This window comes from Carcharodon carcharias, chromosome 19, assembly GCF_017639515.1.
Source record: "Carcharodon carcharias isolate sCarCar2 chromosome 19, sCarCar2.pri, whole genome shotgun sequence".
NCBI lineage: Eukaryota > Metazoa > Chordata > Chondrichthyes > Lamniformes > Lamnidae > Carcharodon > Carcharodon carcharias.
This window is the reverse complement of record NC_054485.1, coordinates 4,937,230-4,953,109: the sequence shown is the minus strand read 5'-3', so window position 1 is coordinate 4,953,109 and position 15,880 is coordinate 4,937,230. Positions and strand designations below refer to the sequence as shown.

The 15,880-nt window shown below is 40.3% G+C and overlaps 1 protein-coding gene across 1 annotated transcript in view; it reads right to left on the bottom strand.

Annotated features, from left to right (window-relative positions):
- Positions 1 to 15,880, bottom strand: part of ahdc1 (AT hook, DNA binding motif, containing 1) — a 56,479-nt gene that overhangs the window by 20,236 nt on the left and 20,363 nt on the right. The window contains exon 4 of the mRNA XM_041213201.1: positions 585 to 4,457. Within this exon, the coding sequence (XP_041069135.1) occupies positions 622 to 4,457 (3,836 nt within the window). The 3' untranslated portion in view covers positions 585 to 621. The remainder of the gene's footprint in view (positions 1 to 584; positions 4,458 to 15,880) is intronic.

Below are 15,880 nucleotides of genomic sequence, written 5' to 3'. Positions count from 1 at the left end.
GTAAAATCGTAGTTATGACTTAAAGCATGCAAGGTCTTCTTACAACTGACACTGATATTGTAGCCAGATTAAAACATAAATTTTGGATTAAACACCAAGTTAAACACAGCTAAATAATGAATACACAAAGGCATAGGTTAATTAGGCCCAGCCTTTCCCCCTCATTTTTAGAAGCAGGAACTTGGCTGACAATGGCTATGGGATAACCAAAGACGATTGTTTTTTTTTTGCTGGCACTGGGTGAGTGTTGAGTGCTTGAGCAGAGCAAGACTTTTTCATCCAAAATCCCAAACGAATGCCACGCTTACACATAATGGGTAAGAGAAAAATAATCAGATTATAATTTAAAAATATATACATATTTTAGGGGAAAAAAACTGTGTCCTGAATTGGAATACAAAACACAATTCTTCAGGTTCACATTAAACATAATCTATCACAATGTTCACCATAAACATAACATCATACAAAACATATTAGTTAATGGTCCTCAAACCTATGAATAAACAATGCACTTCATAATAAGAAACAATTATCATCACCGGCTAGATCTAGGAAAAGATCAATTAATAGCATGTTCTTACCTAATTGCACTGATTTTCTCTGCAACGTTATCAGAAGTCACTGTGAAGCATTTCCTGTATACACCTCATCCTGATTTTGGTCTAGCAGTAAGCCCATTGCTGCCTGTCTACGATTTCCTTGTTTGTCTGCGTAATTATTGTCCACATGTATAGAAGAATCACTTGATGCAGGCGAAGCATTTGCTGTAGTTAACGTGGCACTAGCATATGCAGAACTGCTGTAATCTATCGCAAGCTTCTGTGTTTCTTTGTCAATTTGTGCTACTATGTTTAGAGGAATTATTTGGGGTCCAGCACTGGGTAGATTATTTCTCCCCTGCATCCCAAACAGGGATATGCCAGCTTCTTTCTTGTTCTCGTCTAATGAGCTGTAAGTGGTAGAATTCTGCAAATATCTGTTGTTTGTTTCCAAAACAACTGGATTATCAGGTTCAAACTGGAGCTGTGACACTGGCAAATCTCTGCTGGTTGCTGTCGTAGTAGGAGCAACATCTGTTCCTGAGCTGTTTTCCAACGCATCATAAAAAGCTGGATGTTTTTTCCCTTCATTCGACTCTAGATTGTCTACATATCCTGGGGTACGCAAACTAAAAAAGTCTTGATTATCAGACAGTAACCTTTCATGATCTGGGTTGATTGAATGTTGCAGCGCCTGGGTGGATAGCTGTTGTTGAGGGCTTTGAAAGGGTTCCACTTCTAATGTAGGTTGCTTTAGGTCTGAATACATAGGAACGGTCTCTTGAACATCATTACCAGGAAATCTTGGTGAGAAATTTTCATCAGGCATTGGTGTCGAACAGCCTGAGGAATATAAGCTACAATATTCTTTCTGATCACTTTTTTGAACTTGAAAGTTTGGGGCATTTGAAAGAGTTGGGGGCATACTGCTATCTGCATTATATCCATAATCTAAACCACAGTCTGTGCTATCAGAGAATATAGGATTTGTTCCTTGAGTTTTCTGTAACAACTTTGATTTGCGGACAAATTGTTCTCTCCTATTTGAAACACAAAGGCCTCTGATATTCCTCGTCTGTCTTGGTATTGTAGCCTTTCTAGAAGGAAATGGGGGCGATGCTGGAAAAACCAACTGAGAGGGACTGGACATATCAATTCGTTTACGTCTTCCATACACAGCTTTTGAATCACTGGGAAAAGGTACATGATGGTTCCACTGACGTTTGTAACCAACCTTTGGTCCAGCTCTTTCAACAGGTACCGTTTCATCCCAGTCCATCATTAATTTCTCTAAACTTGAGAGGCTGGATTTTTCTTCACTTGCCATATTACTGCAAATATTGACACTTCCCTCAGAATTCTCAAATGATGTGTTAAAGTGGGATGATGATTCTGTGAAAGTCTCTGGAAATGACCTTAGCTTTACTTTCTGGGGTGTATAGTTTGAAATATCCAAGATGTCTTTTGATTCATTCAGGGTGTAATCCAACACTGGTGCGTAATGGTGATTAAAATATGCCATGTTCCCATCACAAAGGTTAAAACCGGATTTACAGCTCAATTGAAGCCCTCTAGAAAATGCCATCCTGGAGGGTTCAGCTGATAACTGCAATGAGTTAAAATATTTCTGAGAAGTGTGGTCCATGGAACAGGCTGCGTCAGATTGACTCTCGGGAGTTAAGGATGCTTGTAAAGTCAGAGGACTGTGGTCTGGCCGAAAAGCATTAAATGAAGAAACCTTATTAAAATGTAGGTTTGAACCAATTGCATGTTGACTGTATGTATCGGTTGAGCTGGTTTGAGAGGAAGTAACATTATTGCTGGTGTCATAGCCAAACGTACAATCTCTGTTGCCTAGAAAGTCAAGACCAGAATACTCTCTAGGTTGCTGTATTACATCTGAATTACTGAAACTTGGAGCTTTCGCTCTGTAATTACTATAATGAGCATAGTTATCTGGAGCATGTTGACATGAAAGTCCAGCCTGTCTAGAAAGAGGTGGCTGAGGAGCAATTCTTTGGAAAGTTTCTGTGTCAGAAGCATGATACGAGGAGCCATAATCAACACTGTCTGAATTATCTGGGATCATCTGTGGATACGCCTGTCTTGTTTGATTTGCATGTTGCTGGCTACCAGCACAATTAGGAGAACTGGTTTTATCAAACCCCTCTTGGTAATGCGTTAACTGTCTTGAGGGTTGTGTTGAATTGCTGACTCCAAAGCTTCCAGTTATGTTACATGATTCTTGCCCAGTTTGCGAAAATGACAAATCCATCAAATCTGAAGAATCATCTGAATCAAGTAGAGAACGGAAATATCCAGCAATGCAGCCAGGACTTTGTTGAGCAACATTGCTTTGGTTGGAGGATAAACAACCCATCAAATATCCATTTCTCGACACTGAACTTGACTCCCAAATAGTATTGGGAAATGATTGTGTTGACATACCAGGGTAAGATGGATACAAACCATTTCTGATTTGCTGCTTTGAAGGATAACCTTGATTCATAGTCCAAAAACTTTCATTTTGTCTTGCCCATTCTGAACTTTCAGTATTCATGTTCCGAAAAATTCCGTGCTCTGGAAATGGAAGTGCACGCTTGTATGGTTTCCTCCTTTGAACTGGCTTCTCTTTCATTTCTGTACCCCATTTGCATTTTCTTGCATACAATTTTGTTTCACCTAAGAATATCCGTTTTCTTTTTCCAATACCTTCAAAGAAATCGCTGAAAGTAGAAGACGATTCTGCAAATTGTCCCACTTGCCTTCCTCGTGAACAACCTGCTTTTCCACCCCTCCTCCGAGTACCTGCTAACGTACGATAAAACTGAGACATGTCCTGATGCATAGAAGCTGATCTCTGAAATGATCCCGGATCGCTAGGAGACCAACACCTGGGCGGTGAGCATCTGCCCAAGATCAGACTTTGTTTAGTTAAAAAGGCCAATTTGGACAAAACATCTGCATAGTCTGTTGTATTGTCATTGGATCCAGCAATATAAGTTGGTTGTGGCGGAGAAAGTTTATGATGCCTTGGCTTTCTTTTCACATGATTGGTAGCTTCATTGCTACCTTCAGGTAATACTTTCCTTGGACGACCTCTTTTCCTTTTAATGACGACAGGAATATCACCTGTAGGTAATGCCGCCACCTTGTTCCTCCTACCTTTCTTCACTGTTGGTAATGCAGTTGTGTCTTGCTCAGGCGTGGTAACATAATGCATTTTGACTCCTGCACTCAAATTGTTGTGTGTTAAAAGTTTTTGGCACATTTTTGTTTTTCTTTCTGTATGCATCAGATACTTCTGAATATTGACTTTTGTTAGTTTAACTAACATCTTCCGACTCCCCTTGCATTTAGTTTTTAAATTCTTATTGAAAAGTGTCCTTTTAAGGGGCAACCGAGAGACTGCTGCGTAATCTTGACATCCTTCTGCAGAGGCTGAAGGAATGGAAATACTCTTACAGTATTTTTCAAACTCAATTTGTTCCAGACTATTTTCTCGATTATATTGGATCATTGTTTTTTTCCTCAGAGCGTACTTTTTACATGTTGTCTCGGCTAAAAGCAGTCCAGCGTTTATCTCCTCTTCATTCTGGTTGTTGTGTTTCAGAATTCCAGCTTTCGAACTTTCACACTTTACGTGGTGTCTATGCTCCGGCACGCTGTACAACGATGACATGTTTTCGAAGAAGCTATTGTTGTTAGGTGATACCGCGGACGAGATCAGAGCTTCGATTTTAGAATCTGTGTTGGCTGGATCAAACTTTTCAAATTCAACACGCCTGCGTTCACAATGGTCTGTACTCTCCTTTCTTTGCGTTCTATCCATTGCTTGCCTTCTGCTTGCCATCTGAGATTTAGATCTTATTTGCAGGCTTTCCTCTGGACTTCTAATACTGCTAGCAAGCACAACTGAAGAAAAGAAACTATACTGTAATCCTGTATTTTCATTTTTTGCTACTTTGCTTCCATTACTTTGAAAGGTGCTGGAGTCAATTTTAAGTGTATCACAACTGAACTTGATGCCATTATTTTGTATGTCATTAGACAAGAGATTTAAGTCTTTCATGATATCTCTTAAAGTTACTACAGGGTACAAATTATTTTTGTCATTGCCACAATTGTTTTTCAGCAATGCCACAATGTTGTTAACATTTCTTTTCCCAGTTCCCATTGTAGCATTTGGAAAACTTCTATGGAGTATACCAGTGGACATTTTTTCTTTTGCAACTTCACTGGTTTCAGCTTTAACAATGCTGGACTTGTCTGATCCTATGTCTGACTTAAGGCTTTCCTCGTTATAACAGCTTTTTGTTTTCCTAGTCTGACAAATACCAACTGAATCCATTTGAATCACAGTATCTGGTTCATTATAAGTGTATGCATTTGAATACTGACCATCTTTTACATCTAGAGACCCATTGGCCAAAGGAACACCTTCGGTTTCTTCAGAGCCATTACAAGGTTCCTTAGAAGCGGACATTTTTATTATGGCTGGTGATTTGGTGATGTGTGTATTCTCCTTTAGTACAGTTGAAATGGTTTACTCTCTGAATGTTAATGTTAGCAGCATTGGAATAGGTGTTGGTTTGTGAACTCCTACACTTTATGGAAGCACCTATGGTTAAAACAAATTTAAAAAAATAAAAACCAAGCTGATTTATTTTAAACTGCCTACATATGATCTTGCTATTTATATATGTAAACAGGTTTACACATAAGATATAAAATGTTGTAGATTGTAGTGGCATATAAACATTTAAAATTGGAGAAAGAAAAATATTTTGTCAGATTAGCCAAAATAAGAGCACATAGCTACATTTTAAGATAAAGCATTCTGTTGTTCTACTCAATTTAAGGTTCGACTCCTGGAATTAATTTATTTATTAGGGTGTTTGATCAAATATGATGATAGTTTAGTTAATATCAGAATAAACCTCTTGTGTTAATTTGATGTGATTAGAGCTTCCATTTGAAAGCTTTAATTTAGTAGAACAATTTTAAATGAATATGATATGTCACAAGGTTATCTACCTCAGGCGTCGCAATGTTCATTATCCAAATAATTGTATCCATTTTATATCATGGGTCTATTTTGATTCTGCCAATAGGGAAGACATGTGTCTTTTACTTTTCATTTTAGTATAAATTAATACTCATGAAAGTCTGTAGCTTCCTCCATTGGCAAAGCAAATAATTTGGCCTGAGGTCATATTATTTTTATACAAATGCTTCATGTCGATTTAAATTTCTAAAGGTCCTAAAATTTGAAATATGTGGGACATACATTAAAGAGACTATTATTTAAAGAAACATTCCAATTCCTTTGGTAAGCATTCTTCTCTTTTACCTTCACTTCAAATTTCCTTTACAAAAAGTTGGTTATCCTAAAGAAGTCCAATAATTGGGGGAGTTGGGGGGGGGTGGGGGGGTGTTGGGGAGGATCTTAGCTCACACATGCCCTTACTAGAAAAGGATTACAGTTACTCTAAGATTGACAGGAGAAACCAAATGCAGCTTCCCACTTTATCTATGGTCATTTATTCAAAGGTCTTGGACATTGTAGGAAAAATTATATAAATACGAACATATGAATTAAGAGCAGGAGTAGACGATTTGGCCCTGGAGCCTCCTCTGCCGTTCAATAAAATCATGGCTGATCAGATCGTGAACTCAACTCCACATCCCTGCCTAGCCCCGATAACCTTTGACTCCCTTGTTAGTCAAGAATCTACCTCTACCTTAAAAATATTCAATGATGCCGCCTCCACCAGTCTCTGGGGAAGAGAGTTCTGAAGACTCACAGCCCTCAGAGAAAAAAAGTTCCCCTCATTTTTGTTTTAAATGGGAGACCCCTCGTTTTTAAATTATGTCCACTGGTTTTAGACTCTTCAACAAGGGGAAACATCCCTAAAGTATCCATCCTGTCAAGTCCCCTCAGGATCCTATATGTTGCAATAAGGTCACCTCTCATTCTTCTAAACTCTAATGGATACAGGCCCAGCATGTCCAACTTTTCCTTGGAAGATAACCCAGGCATCAGTCAAGTGAACCTTCTCTGAACTGCTTCTAACGCATTTATATCCTTTCTTAAGTAAGGAAGCTTAAACTGTACACAATACTCCAGATGTAGTCTCACCAACGGCCTGTACAACAGTAGTAAAACATACCGACTTTTGTATTCCATTCCCCTTGCAATAACGACAACATTCCATTTGCTTTCCAAATCACTTGCTGTGCCTGCATATTGACTTTTTGTGATTCATGTAGGACACCCAGGTTCCTCTATACCTCAGAGTTCTATAATCTCTATCCATTTTAATAATTTGCTGCTCTTGTATTCTTCCTGCCAAAGTAGATATGTTCACATTTTCCCACATTATACTCCATCTGCCAAATTTCTTCCCACTCACTTAACCTATCTATATCCCTTTGCAGATTCCTTATACGTCCTTTTCATAATTTACTTTCCCACCTATCTTTGTATCATCTGCAAATTTAGCAACCATATATTCAATCCCTTCATCCAAGTCATTGATATAAACTGTAAGTAGCTGAGGCCACAACACTGATCACGTGACACTCCACTCGTCACATCTTGCCAACCCAAAAATGACACATTTATGCCTACTTTCTGTTTCCTATTAGCTAACCAATCCACTACCCATCCTAATATGTTACACCTTACACCATGAGCTCTTATTTTGTGGGGCAAGCTTTGATATGGCACCTTGTCAAATGCCTTCTGTAAACCTAAGTACAGCACATCCACAGTTTCCCCTTTATCTACATTGCTTGTTACTTCCTCAAAGAACTCCAATAAATTAGTCAAAATTGATTTCCCTGTCAGAAAACCATGTTGATTCTGCCTGATTACACTAAGATCTTCTAAGTACTCTGCTATAACCTCCTTAATAATAGATTCCAGAATTCTCCCTTTGTCAGATGTTAAGCTAACTGGCCTGTAGCTTCATAACTCCTTCCTTTCTCGAATAGAGGAGTTACGTCTGTTATTTGCCAATCCAATGGGACCGTTCCATAATCTAGGGGCTGCATTTTACCTGCCCCACTGGGCTTATTTACGGCAGGGACGGGTGGTGGTGGTGGTGGTTGGCGGGGGGGGGGGGGGCATGTAAAATAGGGCGGGTGCCCACCTCACCACTTTCCTGTCCAACCCCAGGTTAACCCTTCTAATATGTGGGAGTGGGTTCCAAAGTTGGCTACCTACCTGCAATATTTAAATAGACATCTTACCAAGCCAACTGATTCCAACAATATGCTGCCCATACCATAAACAGTTGGCATGGGCAATCGAGCAGGCATGGGCAACCCGATTTTTAAAAAAAAATTCAACGGGCAGGAAGGGGGGTTACTATCTTCAGGGGCTGCCTTTTGCAGACGCAGGGGGTGGCCTCCCCCTCCAAGAAAGTCCCCCTTTCTTCCTATCTGCTTAACTCAGTAAACACACCACCTCCACCCCCCCATGCCCCCCTCCCTAATCTTGCCAAACCCTTCCTGCCCAAGACCCTGGACTTGCCTGTCTCCGGGATCCACCGGGCCTCCTCCTTCTCCCTGGTTGCAAGTCCTGGCAGCGCCCACTAACGCCCTCTTGGTGCTGCCGGGACTGATGGAGCAATCGGATTGGCCGGCAGCTCCTGGTGGGGGGGGGGGGGGGGGGAGCCTTCCTCCCCAGTGAGGGGCGGAAATCCCACACTTCCCCTATATAGCCCTCCCACAGCACCTTATGGCTGCAGGATGGGCTGGCATGCCAACATTGCTTCTGGGGGGCAAGCTACCTGTCCCCCATAATATTCTGCTTTGGAAATTTTGGAAAATTAAAACCAATGCATCTATTATCTCAGCAGCCACTTTTTAAAGACCCTGGGATGAAGTCCATCAGGACTTGAGGACTTGTCAGTTTTTAGTCTAGTAATTTTCTCAGTGCCCTTTCCCTGGTGATTCTAATGGTTCTGAATTCCTCCCTCCTTTTCACCTCCTGATTCACAATTAGTTTTGGCATGTTATTTGTATCCTCTACAGTGAAGACAGACACAGTTCATCCGCAATTTCCTTATCTTCCATTAGTAATTCTCCATTCTCAATCCCTAGAGGAACAACACTCACTTTTCTTACTCTTTTCCTTTTTAAACACCTGTAGAAACTCCCATCTGTTTTTATATTTCTTGCTAGCTTTCTCTCATACTTTAATTCCTCCCTCCTTATTAATCTTTTAGTCACTCTTTGTTTTTCTTCATATTCTGTCCAATCTTCTGACCTACCACCCATGTTTGAGCAATGATATGCTTTTTCTTTCAATATGATTCTACCTTTAACTTCATTAGTTAGCTACTGATGGTACAACCTTCCCCTAGAGTCTTTCTTTCTCACTGGGCTGTATCTATTCTGAATGTTCTGAAATACCTCCCTGTCACTGTCACTGCATCTCTACTGACCTATCCCTTAACCTAGCTAGCTTCATCCTACTCATGTTGTCAAGAAATCCAGCAAGATATACCCATTTCCATGAGGACATGGGCAGATTTTTTAAAAAATCTTATATCTCTTATCTTCAGGACTTAGGCAGCCTTCACTTGCTCCTCAATCTCATCAATTTCATCATTGGTAAGATTTTAGAGTCCATTAATAAGGATGAGATTTCAGAATACTTGGAAGTGCATGATAAAATAGGGCAAAGTCAGCATGGTTTCATCTAGGGGAGGTCATACCTAACAAATCTGTTAGAATTCTTTGAGGAGGTAATGAGTAGGTTAGACAAAGGAGAGCCAATGAATGTTATCTACTTGGACTTCCAGAAGGCCTTTGACAAGGTGCCGCACAGGAGGCTGCTCAGTAAGATAAGAGCCCATGGTGTTAGAAGCAAGGTACTGGCATGGATAGAAGATTGGCTGTCTGGCAGGCGGCAGAGAGTGGGGATAAGGGGGTCCTTCTCAGGATGGTGGCCGGTGACTAGTGGAGTTCCGCAGGGGTCAGTGTTGGGACCACAACTTTTCACTTTATACATTAATGATCTAGATGAAGGAACTGAGAGCATCCTGACTAAGTTTGTAGATGATACAAAGATAGGTGGAGGGACAGGTAGTATTGAGGAGGCGGGGAAGCTGCAGAAGGATTTAGACAGGTTAGGAGAATGGGCAAAGAAGTAGCAGATGGAATACAACATGGGGAAGTGTGAGGTCATGCACTTTGGTAGGAAGAATCGAGGCATAGACTATTTTCTAAATGGGTAGAGAATTCAGAAATCTGGAGTGCAAAGGGACTTGGGAGTCCTAGTCCAGGATTCTCCTAAGGTTAACTTGCAGGTTGAGTTGGTAGTTAGGAAGGCAAATGCAATGTTGGCATTTATTTCGAGAGGACTAGAATATAAAAGCAGGGATGTGCTGCTGAGGCTTTATAAGGCTCTGGTCAGACCACATTTAGAATATTGAGAGCAATTTTGGGCCCCGTATCTCACGAAGGATGTGCTGGCCCTGGAGAGGGTCCAGAGGAGGTTCATGAGAACGATCCCAAGAACGAAAGGCTTAACATATGAGGAACATTTGAGGACTCTCGATGGAGTTTAGAAGGATGAGGTGGGATCTGATTGAAACTTACAGAATACTGAAAGGCCTGGATAGAGTGGACGTGGGGAAGATGTTGCCATTAGTAGGAGAGACTAGGACCCAAGGGCACAGCCTCAGAGTAAAGGGAAGACCTTTTAGAACAGAGATGAGGAGAAACTTCTTTAGCCAGAGTGGTGAATCTATGGAATTCATTGCCACAGAAGGCTGTGGAGGCCAGGTCATTGAGTGTATTTAAGACCGAGATAGATAGGTTCTTGATTGGTAAGGGGATCAAAGATTACAGGGAGAAGGCAGGAGAATGGGGTTGAAAAACTTATCAGCCCTGATTGAATGGCGGAGCAGACTCGATGGGCCGAATGGCCTAATTTCTGCTCCTATGTCTTATGGTCTAATTTGCAACTATCAATTCAAACCAACAGATACTCGCTTATCTAAGCATAACTCAAAGAAAATGGGGATAGACTTCCCATTCTCTTGAGGCAATTCTCAGAGGCAGCAACTGGAGGAGAAATGATGCAGCAGAATATTTTTCATTATTATTTATTTGCTTTTCTCCCTTTCATGTTTTTTTATATTCCTTTACTCTTGACTGTGTTTTGGAACCTGCTTTAATTTCTTTGCTATCAAGTTCCTGTACCTTCAATCTCATGTCTCCCTAGCCAGCCATTGGGAAAAAGCTGTAGACATTCAGAAACTCAAGAAGTTTCTTGAAGGGCGGAGAGACTGCAAAATCAGTCGGTAACAAAATAAGGTGAAATGAAATGCAGAGAAACTGAGAAAGGGGAGAGACAATTGAAATGATTCCAATTCAATAGAGCACAAAGCAGTGTCTCAAAGGAACAACAGGTTTGATGGGGAACAGAAGAGATGGCTAAAAAAAATCCTGAGTAGGAATTTTGATCACAAGAGTGTGTTTGAAATTTACCACACATCCCTGAATTCTGTGGACACACTACCTTGCAGTGGGTGTTAGAAATACTTTTATTTTACTTACACTGATTCTAACTCCGGTAGGACCTGTGTGCCAACATTTCCCACGTCTGCTTTGCATTCCAGCCCAGCCAACCTTCTGCAGCTAAGATTTCCAATATCACATTATCTTGATTTACCCATAGTTTTCTGGCTGGCTTCAACCATTTTCCAAAAATGAAGAACATCTGTGAGAAATTTAATAGAATGGGTCTAATTGGGTGATATGCAAAATCTGGCATAATGATCAGAAATTTCCCAATGCCAGTAACTCAACCTTCAAAGAGAATAACCATGACTAGATAAGAAGTGTGAACTGAAACATAATTCTCCAAGAAGCTTGTTTCAATCTGGGTTCCTAAACATGTCAAATACAGTGAACAAACTAACTCTGGCATGTCAGGGCACTAAAGATACAAGATATGCCGAAACAGATTGTTTGATACGGAATATGCAAGACCACCTTTCTATTCCCCATAGAAGGTTAGCACTGCCAGGAATTGAATACCTTGTACCAGTACAATGCTTCAACTTCTGTGACCCCGCCCCCAAATTATCTAAGGAGATCCCTGTTGGAAACCCGAAACCATTGCTTCACTCCTCATTTTTAATTATTTGTTTATGTCCCTTATGCTAGAAAGTGGGCAGATGAGCTGTTCCAAGGAGCTATTAACAAACATTAGGAGAAGCATGACATTAATCTATATCATTTTTTATTGCAATTCCTGCTCAAAGTGTGATTTCTCAAGTTTTTGAACATTAGAGGATACAGCAAGAGGATTAAAAGTTGGGAGTAAAATTATTTTTATTTAAAAAAAGTTTAAATTATGCCAATTTTCAGGAAATACTTAAACCATATCTGAGGTTCACTGCAGCATCTGTAGACTGTACCAAGTAAACTTAGTTCTGACTGCCCCAACTCATTATGTTTTTGGTCTGGGTTGGATTCATGCCCAGATATCAGAATTGCAAGGATGAGACGCTAACTCATTATGGCAATCATTCTCCAGTATATTCATTTTATTATCTATAAGAGTCCAAATATCAAAGATTATTTATATCTATTTTCCCTGAATTCTTTCAAGGAGTCACCTAAGCACCTACACCTTGGAGAGGGATGGGCTGAGTGAAAATAGACCATACAAAATAATGCAATTATGAGGTATTTTGGTGCTGAATTGAGATACTGAGCAAAACTTTACAACTGATTAACTTCTGTTGGAAAAGCATGTTGTGGACTAGGGTGAATCATCAACCCCCTTTGACTTTGTTTGCTTCATTGTGAACGAACTTGAGCAACAGAGTATGGACTTTCTGTTCTGAGGAGCCTCTTATAATGAACAAATCATATTCTTTGTTGTTGACCAAATGGCTAATCCTCCTCTTACAGTAAGTCTGGCTTAGTAGACAAGATCTTTAGCCAAACACCCAAGCATCCAGCAGCTCCTTGTAGTGGGTCATCTGCTCTGAATCCTCAATAACCTATTCCAAACTTAACCTTTGTAAAATGAATACAGTTCATCATAGCATCGATACGCGATTAAAGAGTAAAAGCTAGGTGATTGATCAGGTTTAATGATGCTGAGAATGAGAATGCCAACAACGTATTCATGGTGATCTTGAACAACTACTTTCTATTCTATAAAATCTATTGTGCAAGTCAAGAGTAGAAGGCTGCATAAGTCTAGCTGCAGGACATTGAATTTCCGACTTATTCAATAAATGAATAGCAGCAAGGATCTCAGTGCTTTATATTTTCTCAAATGCCTTCTATGTGTGGAGAGGGCTGGCTGAGAAGAAGAACACATCCTTGAGCGACCTTCAGCAGGCCCTGTTTGGAACTTGGGGCTAAGTAACGTTACCTAATGTGGCATCAATGATATTAGCTCTATCAAGGATTGTGGTCTGATCAATGGCTGTTGTGACTTAGCTCCTAATTCTTTTATTTGACCCAAACTGACATTTCTGTATTGAGGATGCCGAAACTGGTCAGTGTGTGAAGAAAAACTCAAATTTCCACCAGCACTCATTGAACTGTTTTTTTCTCATGAAGTTGACAGATGAATTTAATTCTACCCAAACAAAACACAATTTTGTCATGGAATTTAGGCCACAATAGTGCAAACAAATACCAATAATGCTAATGCATCAATCTGATATTCTGAAAACTGTAATCTTGACCCCGTAGTTTTAGGCTCAATCTAAGTTCTAGAGACCTCTGCTACAATTCCGATATTCGTTAGAGCAGCTGACTTCCATAACTAGCTTGAGTTCTCCATAGAAACAAGAAAAGCAGCAGCAAGTCTGTTCTGATGAAGGTCCCCACTGCATCTGTCTTTGCCACAGACGATGACTGACTGACTGAGCCTCTCCAGCATTTCTGGATTTGTTCCAGAATCTGCAGTTTTTTGCTTTTTGGCAAAACAACATGAAGGTTGTTCATTGTAAAACATGAACTCATCATTTGGGATCACACTTAATCTATTAATTTCTAGGGACAACAGAAGCTTTTTTAAATTCTTTAACAGGATGTGGGTGTCACTGGCAAGGCCAGCATTTGTTGCCAATCCCTAACTGCCCTTGAACTGAGGGCTTACTCGGCCACTTCAGAGAGCAGTTAAGAATCAACCAAATTGCTGTGGAACTGGAGTTACATGTAGGCCAGAGCAGATAAGGACGACAGATTTCCTTCCCAAAAGGGCATTAGTGAACTAGATGGGCTTTTATGGCAATCGATAGTAGTTTCATGGTCACTTTCAAATTCCAGATTTTATTAATTGAATTTGAATTCCACCAGCTGCCGGGGTGGGATTTGAACCTATGTCCCCAGAGCAACAGCCCAGACCTCTGAATTACTTGTCTAATGTCATTACTGCTACCCGATTATCTCCCCTAGTTAGCTAATTCAGTTTGTTCTCTCAAGACCTTAGAAGGGTGCTGGAGTCCCCTTGCTCACTAATTTAATGCCAGGAGCGAGGGGGACACAAACATCAATTGTATATTGGTCCCATAACATTTCTGACCAGTTCTTCAACCAAGTTCAGTATTCAAATGTGACACTGTCATGCTTGCTATTTCCACATGGATTAGGATGTCTTCAATCAATGTGGAACTAATGTTTGAATCCCTAAATATCCAGCATCCTAGACAGCTTTGTACTCGTGCTCCTTTTACAACTTCCTCAGCGTCAGTCTTTCCGACCCATTTCAGGCAAAAAGACCAAAGTGCTTTATGTTTTGCCGTCAAATTCTACCTCATGTTTAACCAACAGAAGGGACAACTGTGCGGTTTTGCTCGTACCTTTTCTTAGTCTCTCAAAAGAGAATAAATGAAATGGAATCTTCTATAATTAAACATTCAGATTAGGGGGGGTCACTTCATGAACAGCTGAAACTCTAAGATTTGGAGGCAGGGCTAACGTACTCACAAGGCTTACAGCCAATTGGTGAGATGATGGGCAAGTAAGAGAATTTTAAGCTTTTTTTGGCTACTGCTGTCATGGGACAACAGCATAATGGGCACATAACCGTAGGTGACTACGGGAAAAATAAAACAAGGATGCTTTAGAAAGACTAAGTTGTACAATACACAGGAAGTGGAGTGTCACACACCTTGCGCAGGAGCAAGGGTTTTGTGCTTTAAAGCATTAATTGAAAGAGTCAAATGCATAAATAACAGGCCAACAATATGTGAAGGAGACCTGAAGTGAAGGGCAACTCATCTTAATTTTTGTAATCACCTTCTTATCGTATAACAGATAGATATAGATTGTTGTAAATTTAGAATAATTAGATGTTAAATAAAAAACATTGTTTCTTAGACCTAGTTTATTTAAATATGTGTAATTCAAAATAATATTTAATTGTGCTTTACAATTGTAACAAGGGAAATCATATTTTAGTAGAAGGCAAATTAATTTAGCTTAGCACTAAAACTTATTGTTACCTCCTAGTGGCAATGTGGTAAGATATGTGTTTGTGTCCACACCCCTCCTGATCAGGCTCCCATCCTTGGCTGTGGTATTACAACGAGGTGCCCAGTGGAAACCAAGCCCTTCCTGTTCTCCAAAGCATGAGACATTCTGTAGAAGTGCTGTGTGCCTTCCAGTTTCAGAGTGGCATTAGTGGGCCACTGGCAGATCACCTTTTTGCCCTCTTTACCTAGTAACAATGTGGCACATGCCTAGCTTTCATGCAACTCAAGTCCCACACTATGTAGGCGCCTCCAAAGTGTCTCAGCTGTACAAAATTGTAAAAACAATTGCTACCAGCAATTCAAGAACGCAGCACAGCTTCATGTTCTCCAAGCAAATATAGACTTGCAATACAGGCTTACCAGCATTCCTCAGGCCATGAGAGGAAGTAATGGAAAAACGGGAGACTTGACAAAGGGGAATGGGGAGAAAACATAGTGCGGGCATATTATTTGGGTTGGGATGCTTCATCCTTAAAATGGTAATGTAAGATGCCCTAAACACTAGCACCAAAGTGGTATACATTATTCAGGGTGGCAGATAAAGGTCTCTGAGGCACCAATGTCCAAACAGAATCTTACCCCTGCTACCTGTTCTCCCAATGCTTCAGTGAATTCTGTGGCTGTAGCTAATCCCACAGCAGTTATCAATGGAAAGTCAAAGAATCTGATTTATTATGGTGACAGAACAAGAACACATATCTTGCCACAAAACTTATCCAGTGTTAACTCGAAAGAAGAAATGGCCAAAATGTTTAGGTGCATATCGCATCCTCTAAATTAGAATAACACAGGGCACTTTCATTGATTTTA